At 37.6% G+C, this 13108-nt stretch overlaps 1 protein-coding gene across 19 annotated transcripts in view; it reads right to left on the bottom strand.

Moving 5' to 3' along the window:
• The window catches only part of CADPS2 (calcium dependent secretion activator 2), a 450101-nt gene that overhangs the window by 374346 nt on the left and 62647 nt on the right, over nt 1–13108 (bottom strand). For all 19 annotated transcript variants that reach the window (XM_027772143.1, XM_027772145.1, XM_027772150.1 and 16 more), the window contains exon 2: nt 7202–7534. In XM_027772143.1, coding sequence (XP_027627944.1) covers nt 7202–7504 — 303 coding nt within the window. In that variant the 5' untranslated portion in view covers nt 7505–7534. The remainder of the gene's footprint in view (nt 1–7201; nt 7535–13108) is intronic.

The raw sequence follows: 13108 nt of genomic DNA, 5'->3' as shown, positions 1-13108 counted from the left end.
ATACACTTACCCTCTCCACCCCACCCTCTGCCTCCAGCAATCATGTATCTCCTATCTATCTCTACATATCTGCCTATTCCGGGCTTCCCACCCCCTTTGTGTCTAGTGACATACTCTTTGACCAACACCTCCCCATTCCCTCTCCACCTTAACCACCCATCTCTGATAACCATTGTTCTACACCTGGTTCTCCAAGATCAGCTTTTTAAAATTCTACCTATGAGACAAATCATGTGGGATTTGTCTTTTTGTGTCTGGCTTATTTCACTTAATGCAATGTTCTCCAAATTCATCCATGTTGTTGCAAATGACAGGATTTACTTAGTATGGCCGAAGGCATTCCACTGTGTATATAAGTCACACTTTCTTATCCATGCATGAGCACCTAGATTCACACCATTATCTTGATTATTGTGACTAGTGCTGTAATAAACAAGGGAGAATAGATACTCTTCAAAATATTGACTTTATTTCATTTGGATATATACACAGTAGAATTATTGGATCATATGGTAGTTCTATTTTTGATATTCTGAGGAACTTATACACATTTTCTATAATGTACTAATTTACATTTCAGCCAATAGTGTATAAAAGTTTCCTTTTTCTCCATGTACTCATCAATATTTGCTATCTTTTTTTGTTGTTGTTTGTTTTTATAATAGTCATTTAACAACTGTGAGGTAAGTATCTCACTGCAGTTTCACACCTTCAGTAGTCTGATTCAACTAAATCATGTCTAACAATTATAGATTTCATTTTGTTATATTGTTCATTCTAGATGGTTTGAGTTTCTTTGGTATATTTTTTCCTAATATTTTACTCTATGAATATGTGCCACTACAGATATATATTCTTTTTTTAAAAGAGTTATTTATTTATTTCCATTTGTCATTATTATTTTTTTTTATTTGACCAGAGAGAGACAGAGATAAGAGAAAGGGAAAGCAAGAAAGCAAGCCGTCAGGTCCAGGACTCAAAACACAGTCCACCATGAGAATCCAGCAACTCTAACCACCACGCCACCTGCCGGTCCCCAGATATATATTCTTACACCAAAAACTCCAAAGTATGATAGTTCATTTTATTATACTAAAGATTAAGAAAATCTAAATCTGACACTTTGTTCTTTTACAGCACTTAATATACTGTAAAATACTTAATATTTGACATGCTTTCCTAATTCGTTTTTTATCTTTCCTATGTCTTTCTGAAATTTTGTCTTTCAATTATCCCTGCTATTCTGTCTTAACTGTTGTAGATGCTACCTTCTGAGTGTTTTAGGCTTTTCCCTTAATTTTGATACTAAATTATTGTCTCCAGTCAGAAGTAAACACCTAATGTATTTCAGAAGACAGCTTTCTGTTTTTCCACTCCAGATGCTAATCTTACAGCTCTGGGACAAAGGAGGTGACCAATGGATGCTCCTGTTGGCATCATACGACAGCCCTGGCACAGCTCCCTTCTCATTTTTGCTTTCTTTTTCATGGCCCCAGAGACCGCCTGGCTGTTACCACCCTGCACATCCCACTGAAGCAGCTCTTTATACCCTGAAACAAACAACACATCTTTGAAATTTTCTAGGGGACTACTGCTGCCAGAAACAAGGGATGTTTTTCTTTATGACATATGTGGTTAAAAAGCTGCAGAAGAACGGAGAAGTGTCAGGTTTGGGTTTTCTTATGCTAAACTTAAGCTATTTAATATTATAAGTGTACTTCATTTGAAAGGATTAAATCCATTCAGATAAATTTATAATATGTCTTCAAGCCTTTATTAGTTTGTCTAAATTCCTTATATGCATATTTTCCCATATCTAATGATAAACTATTGATAGTAATATGTTGTTATTTATAATTGCAAATATTTTAAAAAGTGCACCTTTCTACAATGAAGCAATAAAGATTAGGCCTGGAAAAAAAAAAAAAAAAAAAAAAAAAAAAAAAAAAAAAAAAAAAAAAAAAAAAAAAAAAAAGAAAAAGATCAAGGTGCCAAATGAGGATAAGCAAATACAAATGTGAGACTGTAGCAGTTAACAAGTCTAAAAGTCTTTTCTGAAACAGAGGAGGTGGAGTAAATCTCACTGACCTGTACCAGGGGCCAAGTTCTAGCAACTCAACTGGATTTAGAGGCTCTTTGTTTCCCCAAGCCCTGTTCTACTATTTCTCTTCCAGACAATTCCTTCCTTATAAAGGCCAGGTACTTTTCTGTGATTTCTACTATCTTCCTTACCTTTTATTTTTCATCTTTGTTGGGAGAAAAAAGAACAACAATGACAAAATACATGTGTTTACACACATACATCTGCATACATACAATGTATACATCTGCACACATACCAACATATCCTTCAGAGGAAAATATATATAATCTCATTTTTAAATAATTTATTTTCATAATTTCTGAAAAATGACCTTTATTCCAAAGGTAAAGCTCTTTCCGTATTTATAGTTCTCTTTATAATTTCTTTTTTTAATGTCAATCAAAAAAAAACTTTAAGTTTTTCTTTTAAATCTCAGAACTAAAAAGCATCCCAATTTCATCTCAGACATGTAGAGAGCTTGCAAATTATCATCTTCAATCTTATAATAAAAAGTTGGGCAAACTGAAAATCAATGACATAACCCCTCACACTAAAGGCCTACTCACCTTAGCTCCTAATATCTGAGACACAAAATACATCTTTCACAACACAATGACAAGTTATACTGAAAGATACATGAAAAAGAAGAAGAAAAAGAAAAAAGAAAAAGAAACACACTCTTAAGAGCCAAAAGTAGGCACCTATCCCAGATTCAGATATCACTATGTATCAGAATGATCAAAGATTTAAATTACTGTTACTGATATACTCTGAGTTCTAATTAGAACAAGTTAAAAACATGTAAGAACAGATGGATGATGTAAGCAGGATATGGAAACTCTAAGAAAGGATCAATAAGAAATGTTGAAAATCTAAAGCACTGTAACAGAAATGAAAAATGCCTTCAAAGAGCTCACCTAGAAAATGTGATGCAAACATGGACTTGCACACAGGTCAGTAGAACCTTTGCAACTTGAAATGGAAAGAGGAAAAAACTGGAAGAAAACAAAACAAAAAACAGAACACCCCAAAACTATAGGGAACTATGAAAGGGGAGTCAGACAAACAATGCTGGAATATCAGAAGAAGAGAGAGAACAGAATTGAAGAAGTATTTGAACTAATAATGCTAAGGACTTTCCAAATCTAACGGGAGACACCAACCCATTGACACAGGGGGCTCAGAAAACACCTGCAAGAGAAGTAAGAAAAAAAAATTATACGTAGGCATAACATCCTCACACAGTTGAGAATATGACAAAAGGAAAATCTTGAGGGAAGCCAGGGTTGCTGGGATTGGGAGTGCACAAACCTTACCTATAGAAGAATTAAGGATAAAAAGTCTTTCAAGACTTCTCATAAGAAACTCTCCAGGCAAGAAAAGAGTGTAAATTTGAGTACTGAAAAGGAAATAAAGCTGATAACTCTAGATCCAGTGAAATTACCTTTTCAATTTCAAAGAGAAATAAAGATTTTTTTCTGACAAACAAAAACTGAGGGAACACATCAGCAGTAGTCCTGCCCTATAGAAACGTTAGAAGAAATTCAGGAGAGATCAGAAAAACTATATAGGTAAGAATCCTAGATGTATATAAAGAAAGTAAAGAGCATCTCAGAAGGAGTAAGTGAGGTAAAAATATGTAATCTTTTATTTTTCCTATTCTTAGTCTACCTAAGACAAAACTAAAGCATTAATAGTAACAATGTTGGGTCAGCATGTAGTGATTAAGGACTGGATTCCCACATGGTCTATTGCAGTTTGAGTCCCAGATCCAGTGGTTTGAAAGTCACACTAGACATGTATACATATATGCCCAAAACTTCCAGGAAGAGAATTAAGAGAAGAGAAGATTGTGGCATGGCCATCCCTTTGGGGGTAAGTTCTCACATTCTCTCTCTCCAATGAGGGCCTATGTGCCATGGTAAAAACAAAACAAAACAAAACAAAACAAAACAAAACAAAACAAAATAGTGGGACCAGCAGATGGTGTAATGATTATGTTGCTGGACTTCTATGTAGTTGAACGCAGTTCGAGTTCCAGATCCAGCAGCTTAAAACTCACACTGGGCATGTTTGTGTGTGCACCTAAAATCCAGAGAGGAGAATGGAGGAGAAGGGATTATGGGTGGCTATCCCCCTGGGGGAGTGGTTTCTTGCTTTCTGTCTCTCTGTTCCCCCAAGGGCACACACCCCATAACAAAAATCTCTCTTAATTAAAAAAAAAAAAAGAGTAACAATGTATTGGGTAACTGGAACATGTTACAAGTGAAATGCATGACAGCAATGCCACAAGGGGTGGGAGGAGGAACTGAAATACACTATTATGAAGTAGCTGCACGAAACTTAAAAGTCTTGTAACATGGTGTTATTTGAAGGTAGACTTAAAATTATTTGAAAACTGTATACTTTAATCCTAAAGCAATTACTACATAAGTTTGTTTGTTTTCTGGTGGCATGAGCAGCAGGGAAACTGCACAATGTCTGGGCTCACTTGGGGGTTCTAGGTTCAGTTCCTGGACCAGTCTAAACAGGCTCTGTACCTGTGGCCCTGCAGAGGTTGGGCAGGAAGGATCACAACATGACAAGACTCTGTCAGAAATGCCTATTTCTCTCTCTCTCTCTCTCCCTCTCTCTCATAAAAAGAAACAAAGTTATAAACAGTACATTAGAAAAGAATAAACAATGGAATCATAAAAATTGTCCAATCAAAATAGTAGAGAAGCAGACAAAAGGTGGAAGGAGAGGACAAAAACGTAATGAAAGGAAACGGCAACAATAGACTGTAGGGTGAAATTCAACTCTACAATTAATTGCTTTAAATATAGAAAGTCTAAACACACCCACTAAAGACAAAGGCTGTCCTATTGAGATTTTTTTAAAAAAAACATATACATGGAACTCGATAATATGAGTGTAGTCTGTAAGAAACCCACTTTATGAAAAAAGATTCAGGGTCAAAGTAAACAGATGAAGACACCATGCTACGCCAAATCTAAAGCAAGCTGCAGTAGCTAAGCTAGATAGGACAAAGTAGACTTCAAAAAAACAAAGATTATCAGGGATAAAGAAGAATATTGTATCATGATAAAGGAGTCCTATCTACAAAGACATAATAATCCTTATCAATATGTATGTCCTTAACAGAGCTTCAAAATACATGAGGCAAATACTGATAGAACTGAAAAAAGAAACAGCTCTGCCACTGCAGTGGGAGATTTGAATTAAAAGTATGTTTCAAGTAAGGGAAGACAGAAATCAGGAGGTCCACACCCTGGCTACAGGAGTGGTCTTAACAAACAGCAAAGGATTAAGTTTACAGCATCTTGATTAGGTAAGTAGAAACTCGAAGGTACAAAGGAATGGATTTTATAACCTTGTAACACTCAGTATAAACTCTTGTGTATAAGTAACTCATTTAAATGTCTCCCTGCTCTATCAGACTTTAGCCTATGGAGAACAGATATTTTATGTTGCTCAGCTTGGCTTTCCTAACACCAAGAGTGGTTTTTGACTTGAATAAACACTCAGTAAACATCTACCAAATGTCTGAATCTGAGTTTTGCTAATAACTTATGTTCCTCAACAGTTAGCTGTGCATTAAAAGATTCAAAGTCCCAGCTGTATTTACCTTTTCAAATAGAAGATTTTGGTTTTACAGTCACCTTCCACTATTATCAACTACCACCGGCTCTAATGATACAGTGAAAATGATTATGGTACGTGCACGAATTGTTCACTGGGTTAAGGGGTCACTTTGACTGACTTTTTTTTAAAAAGTATTTTATTTTGGGGCCAGCAGTTAGCGTAATGGCTATGTCGCTGGACTCCCACGTAGTCGATCACGGTTTGAGTCCTGGACCTGGTAGCTTAAACTCACACCAGGTGTATGTGCGTGTGTGCCCAAGATCCCAAGAGAAGAATGGAGGAGAAGAGATTGTGGTGTGGCCATCCCCCATGGAGGGTGATTTCTCGCTTTCTGTCTCTCTGTCTCTTTCTGTCTTTCTGGTGAGCACATGCGCTCTATAGCAAAAACCTCTCCAGAAAAAGGAATTAATTTATTTCATTTTATTTTATTTGTTATTATTTTTAATTAGACCAGAGACAGACAGAGAGAGACAGACAAAACTAAGAAAAATAAGAAAGCAAGCAGTCAGATCCAGGACTTGAACCGTGGTCAGTCAGCCATGTGAGAGTTCAGCGCCTTAAGCACCATGCTACCTACCGGCCTCTTAATTTACTATTAATTAACTCTACTAATTTATTCATCTGAAATGATCCACAAATTAGTAATGCAAGGTAAGCGACAAGCACAGAATATAGAAATTAAGAGAAAAAGATTTGTGAGAAGATTTAAAAATACATATACATTATAGAAGTGTAACTCTTAATAAACACATAAATTTTAAAATGCTAGGATTTTGTTCATTTAAATTCTCTATTAGAAAACACTTAATTTATATCTTCAAAATAAGAAAAGAAGTGCCAAGTATAGAAGAAATCGAGTATAAGATCAGTCATAGGGTCCAAAATAAAGAAAATGGAACCAGACATTTTATTCAGTTTTTCATATGCATGACTAGAATACCAACTGAAGAGAAAATACATTATTAACTCTGTTATTACTTTGAATTACACAGTTTAGCAATCATCCTCAATTCATTTCTATCTGATGGGGTTAAATTTAAAAAATATGAAATTTCAATTACTTCTATAAAACTCAAAAGACCAGCATCAGATCCTTATATAAAATTATTTTGCACTGAGGAATACCTACTTATTATAAATTGCTAAGCTTCTTCAGATAACAGATGATTTTCATTTTACTATTCAGGGCATGCCCCATATATACCCAATAGGCACACGTCTGAGGGCTTAAAATAGGGCCCATGGGAAGAATTATTTACTGAATAAAAAGTACTGAAATTTTTCTTCCTCTTTCAAATACTTCTTTCAAAGCTTCTTTTGAATATTGCCATTTGATTTATTAAAATCCTGGTTCACTCAACTTTTCAAGCAAAATGATTATATAAAGTAAAGTAAACCCTCAGAGGCTTGTAAACACTTGATGTTCTTTCTACAAGTCAGACAGTGGAATGGGAAGTATCGTAGACCACTTACCTGGCATGCATTGTAAAGAAGCTGGTGTTCTAGTTTTTTAATACCTAGAATCTGCTGAAACATTTCATACAGCTGCTCCTTGCTCAGAATAAGTTCAGACACAGCACTTAGGGCCATTCTGTTTGGCTGTTTGCACAAGTCCTCTTCGCCCCTGTAAATGGCATCGTATTTGGCTATCCATGAGCTCAGCACCGTCTCTTTGCTCAAACCATCTATTTCTGGCAAACTCCGTACACGTTTTTCAATGTTTTTCTTAAACACCTCTCTGAAGTCATTAGCAGAACATCCTCCACTCTGAACCATTCTGGCCACTCGGTCACTCTTCAGAAACACCTGCAAAACAAAACAAAAGGAGAACCATTTAGAATTAGGAGTCAACACTAGCACCACTTGCTTTTGGCAATCCAACCAGAGTTACTGACATTAAATAGCCTCCAATAATCTTAAATGTTTTATAACTGACATAATGAAGGTCCAAATCTCTCTAAAATGCTGAAATGTTTAGGACACATAGCATGTGGAACTGAAGAACCTATATACCGAACCAGCCTTGATCTACATGCCCCCACCTGAAGGTCAAGGGCACTTCTGCAACTGAATGTTTTGTGATGAAGTCCTCATGAATGGGATTAGTATCCTTGTAAAGGGACCACAGAGAGCTTCATCTTCCCTTCCACCAGGTGAAGGCAGAGCAAAAAGAGAGCTTTCTATGACACAAGAAACAGGCCTTCGACATGCACCAAGTCCTCTGTGAAGACCTGTTTCTTGTACTTTCCAGCCTCCAGAACTGTGAGAAATACACATATATGATTACAAAGGTAACAGGAGATACGATCCCAATTTTCCAACCCATAGAGAGGGTTCTAGCTACTTCTTCAGCAGGCAGAAGAGAAGGCACCCTGCTATTTGAGATTGCAAACCAATATTATGATAAGTGTAAATATCCAAGTCAAAATTCTTTACAGATAACTGTTCATTAAAATCACTCCAAAGCTGGGGAATTAGGGTAAAAAACTTGCCCCTATCCCTTATTTCACCAGCCCCATCAACTTCCTGTGGAATTCTCATAGCTAGGGAGGATAGATGTAGAAGAGCTTTAAGGTACTTCCAGTTTGTCCATTAATATCAAGTAAGAAGTTAAACTGAAACAATGAAAACCATAGAGAAAGATGCTCATGAAACAGGTAGAAAGAGACTGGTAATCATCAGTGATAAGGTTTTATTTTGGAAGAGACATAGACTTGGCCCTAAATCTCTCCATTCTCATTCTTTACAGATCTAAATCTCAGTCAGTATTTGTGAAAGATCTATTATGTCATCTATGTTCCTCAAAATATGAGCTTATATGAGACAGATTTTATTCATGGTTTCTTCTTCCTGTAATCACAAAAGATTCTTTAAGAAAAACCTGCAGGACTATTTAACGTAGCCCATGTCAGAATGACAAAGATTAAAACTACAAAAAGTGGTACGTGTTGGCAGGGATACGGTGAAAGGGGATCTCTCCTACACTGTGGGTGAGAATGTAAACTGGTTCAGCCACTGTGAAGAACAATATGGAGGTTCCTTAAAGATCTAAAAATAGAACTACCATTTGATACAGCAGTCCCATTTCTGGGTATCTACCCAAAGGACAGGAGAATGCTCAGTCAGAAAAGAGCTTGCACATCAATTTTTATTGCAGCATTATTCACTTTCACTAAGACATGAAACCAACTCAAATGTCCACAAACAGATTGGATGGAAAAGAGTGTGGCACATGTACTCTATCAAATACTGTTCAGTCATAAAAAAGAAGATTCTGGCTTTTGAGAGAAAGTGGTTAAATATGGAAGATCTGTTACTGAGTGAAGCAAGCCAAGATATGAAAGAAAGGTATGGTATGTATCCACTTAATATACACCGACTATCCACACTTCATGGTAGAGATCAAAATATTGGAGGGCATAAAAGCAGTGAAAATAGTTATGAATGTTGAAGACAGTGGAGGGAATGAATGGGTGGAGGGAAGGGAAGAGTATAGAAAAGGATAGCAAGAAAACAAATAGAGAGGCATGACATTAATGGGACACAGAAATGGTTTATCTGTTGATGATAACAAGTATAATAGTCTCAACTGGACTGGTCTGAGAAGTATTTCATGTCGAGTAAATTCTCTTTACAAGCCAAATGATACATAGTGACTGAATGTTTAAAAAAATGAGAATAGGGACCAGCAGTTAGCATAATGGCTATGTTACTGGACTCCCATGTGGTTGACTGCAGTTCAAGTCCCAGACCCGGTAGCTTAAACTCATGCCAGGCGCGTGTGCATGCATGCCCAAGATCCCAAGAGGAGAATGGAGGAGAATGGAGGAGAAGGGATTGTGGCATGGTTGTCCCTCCTGGAGGGTGATTTCTCGCTTTCTGTCTCTCTGTCTTTCTGGCGAGCGCACACGCCCTATAGCAAAAACCTCTCCCCCTCAAAAAAAAAGAAAAAAAAATGAGAATAAATAATAATAATAATAATCTGAAAAAAAAATTATGAAAAGCTATTTGATGATGATGATGTGGATAGTAATGCCTTTGTCTTGACTGATATGCATGGTAGTAGTGCTGGAAAAAGAAATGCAATACACTATAAAGATACACACAATTAAATATAATATAGAAACATTAGGAAAATAAATGAGCTATTTTTCAAGTGCAATAGAAATATCTTAAGCCTCCATAACTACATACAGTTATTAAGCTTATAGAACAAAATTCATGTGAGATTTTTATCCCAAGAACTGACTCCTAATACTGAAGAACTTCTAAGTTATGACCCCACTACTTGCACCAAGCTCCCATTATACCGATCTGGATGAGCAAGCAGCACAGGTATGCCACACAATCTAACTGAACTTCTCTGCCCCACTGCCACCCAACCCCAAACCCGTTCTCTAACATTTCAGTTCTCCCTTTTGTTAGACCAATGACACAAACTGTTCTTATTTCCTATCTTTTTTCATGGCAAGAAGATTCCTAGCACACAAATCCTTAACTGACTGAATTATGTACCAAATCAGCAGGAGTAAATATGTATTAGACAAATATGTATAACACATTCCTTTTTCTGTACCAGCTCTAGTTCACTTATGAAAGGAAAGTCTTCTTCAACTCTCAACCCTTACAAATCATTTTTTTTTTTTTGAGAAGTTTTTTCTATAGGGCGCATGTGCTCCCTAGAAAGACAGAGAGAGACAAAAAGATAGAAAGTGAGAAATCACCCCCGAGGGGGATGGCCACACCACAATCCCTATCTCCTCCATTCTCCTCTCGGGATCTTGGGCATACGCGCACATGCGCCAGGCATGAGTTTAAGCCACCGGGTCTGGGACTTGAACTGCAGTGGACTACATGAGTCAACTTCCCAGCAACGTAGCCAGTATGCCAACTGCTGGTCCCCTTACAAATCAATTTTTCAGTTGTAGGTATAAGATTAGTATTTTAAATATTTCTAATGAAAGGAAAATGAAGTTTAAGATATTTAACAATATGTTTTGTTTAAGAATGACATGAACCAGAAGCAGCAGATGGTGTAATGGTTACATCGCTGCACTCCCATGTAGTCAACTGTGGTTCAAGTCCCAGACTCAGTGTCTTGAAACTCATGGAGAATGTAGGAGAAGGGAGTGTGGCATGGTCATCCTCCCAGGGGGTGAGTTAGGTCATCTGAAAAGTGATGACACATTATACGTAGAAAAATATAGAAAAATATGTGATGGGACCAGCAGGTGGCGTGGTGGTTAAGGTGCTGGACACTCCCACATGGCCAACCATGGTTCGAGTCCTGGACCTGGTGGCTTCCTTTATCCCTTTCTCGCTCTCTCTCTCTGGGTGTGTCTCTCTCTGGTCAAATTAAAATAAATGAATGAATAAGTAAAATTAAATAAATAATAATAATAAAAAAATAAGAAAAAAGAAAATATGTGATGACTTTTCTGATGACCCAATACTTCGGAACTTGTAGGTGTGTCATCATTTCTCTTCTCATATTTATTGAATATTACTATTCCCGTTGGACAGTACCATTCAAAAACAAAAAACAATATAAAATTATTTATATGCAATTACACATAAAAGTAGAATATTTATAAAAATAACTGTAATAGAATCTTACATTGCAAATTATATATATATGTGCAAATATGTGTGTACGCGTGTGTGTATGTATGTGTATACAAGTAAGTAATAGGTCACCAGGAAAGTCATGATGTATTTTTCTAGGTTTTTCTATGCAAAAATGTATCATGACTTTCCCAACAGCCCAATATATATATAATTTTAATCTCTGTGATAGCTGTGTCTGCTTGTTTTTAAGGTTTTTGCCTAGGGCACATGAGCTCACCACAGAGACACAGACAGTGAGAGGGAAAGTGAGAAATTGCCCCCCAGGGGGGATGGCCATACTGGAATTCCTTCTCCTCCATTCTCCTCCTGGGATTTTGGACATACACACACATGTGCACAGTGTGATTCTCAAGCCACCAGTTCTGGGACTCAAACTGTAGGCCATGTGGGAGTCCAGCACCTTAACCATCGCGCCACCTACTGCCCCCTCACAGCTGTGTCTTGTCAAACTAGAACATATAGAAGCTCTGCGGTCAAGAGGGTGGACTGTTCTAGTTGTCAGTTTGCTGTTTTTCAGCTCCAAATCCATCCTCCACCACCCTCCCTTATGCCAGTTAGCGCAATTTTACGTAACGTCGGCTTCTGGAGGATGGGCACTGCAGGTAGAAGTCTTTTCTTCCCGGTTCTCCACTTTTCCCTGAGGGCGCATGGCCCCAAAGGTGGGCAACTCTTCTCCAGATCCCTGAGTGTGGCTTCCCAGTGTGCCATCTTCCCTGGTAGGTTCCTGGTGAGTTCCACAATGTGGGTCCTCCCTGGGTCCAACTTCACTCCAGAGCCCCAGAAAGCAGAGTCCTCATTAGTCCCAGTGGTATGGACTTCCGGGAGCTTCTCTACCACGCAGTGAGACACAGCTTCTTCAGCAAAGTCTGCAGCACTCTGGCGCGGCGCTGGGAAAGGTGGAACCCTCTTCTTGATTTCTTCTTTCCTGGGATGCTCTACTCCCTATTTCTGCTACTCCTATATTCTTCAGAGTTTTCTTTACGCACAGTGGCCAATCTCTTATTGTTGATATTTAGCTTTCCCTGTTCAATTTTTATGTGGCCAGAATGGAAAATACTAAAGAGGTGTAATGGCTTCCACAGGAAAGTATCTTAAGTTGAAACCATCGTTTGGAAATTTGGTATTGTATATAAAGCTAGAGCAGTAAAATATTTTTAAAGTGCAATATAAATATCTTAAAACTGACTTCAGAGAGAAAACAATTCTGCCCTGCACAGAGCTAGAATCCGCCAAGGAACCAAATCACATTTAGAAGCAAGGACACTAATGAATGTATGCTTTTGTATTTTTGACTCCTCTGTGAAACCATACTTAAGCAATACTAGCTCAGTCCAATTATGTGTAATTTAATTTGCTAAGTGGTAACAATGTGCCAGGAATTCTGCTGAACGTGAAGGGCACAGAATGAATGAACCAATGAACCTGTCCTCAAACAGCTCACACTACCTGAGAGAGACAGGATAGAAAAGAAAATATACTAGGGAAAAGAGGTACTAGAAACCAAACAACCCAGGGAGAAAGCAAAAGTTATTAACTCTGTTGTGGAGACGGAGTTGCTGAGATGGGGAACCCAGGACAGAAACAAGGGTCCTGTGTTTTGAACAGTCTAGAGTTGTGTGAGAAGAAAAGTGAGAACAAAGGACACTCTAGGGAAATAAAAGAACAGAGGCTAAGAGTGTGGAAGATAAAACAGCAAGTCTTTAGAGGAAATGTAAGAACTTTCATATTACGAGAGCCAGCTTAGTAGGGAAA

The sequence above is a fragment of the Tupaia chinensis genome, unplaced genomic scaffold (assembly GCF_000334495.1).
Source record: "Tupaia chinensis unplaced genomic scaffold, TupChi_1.0 Scaffold000257_1, whole genome shotgun sequence".
Classification (NCBI taxonomy): domain Eukaryota; kingdom Metazoa; phylum Chordata; class Mammalia; order Scandentia; family Tupaiidae; genus Tupaia; species Tupaia belangeri.
The sequence above is the reverse complement of the archived record's forward strand: the minus strand, read 5'-3'. Positions and strand labels throughout refer to the sequence as shown.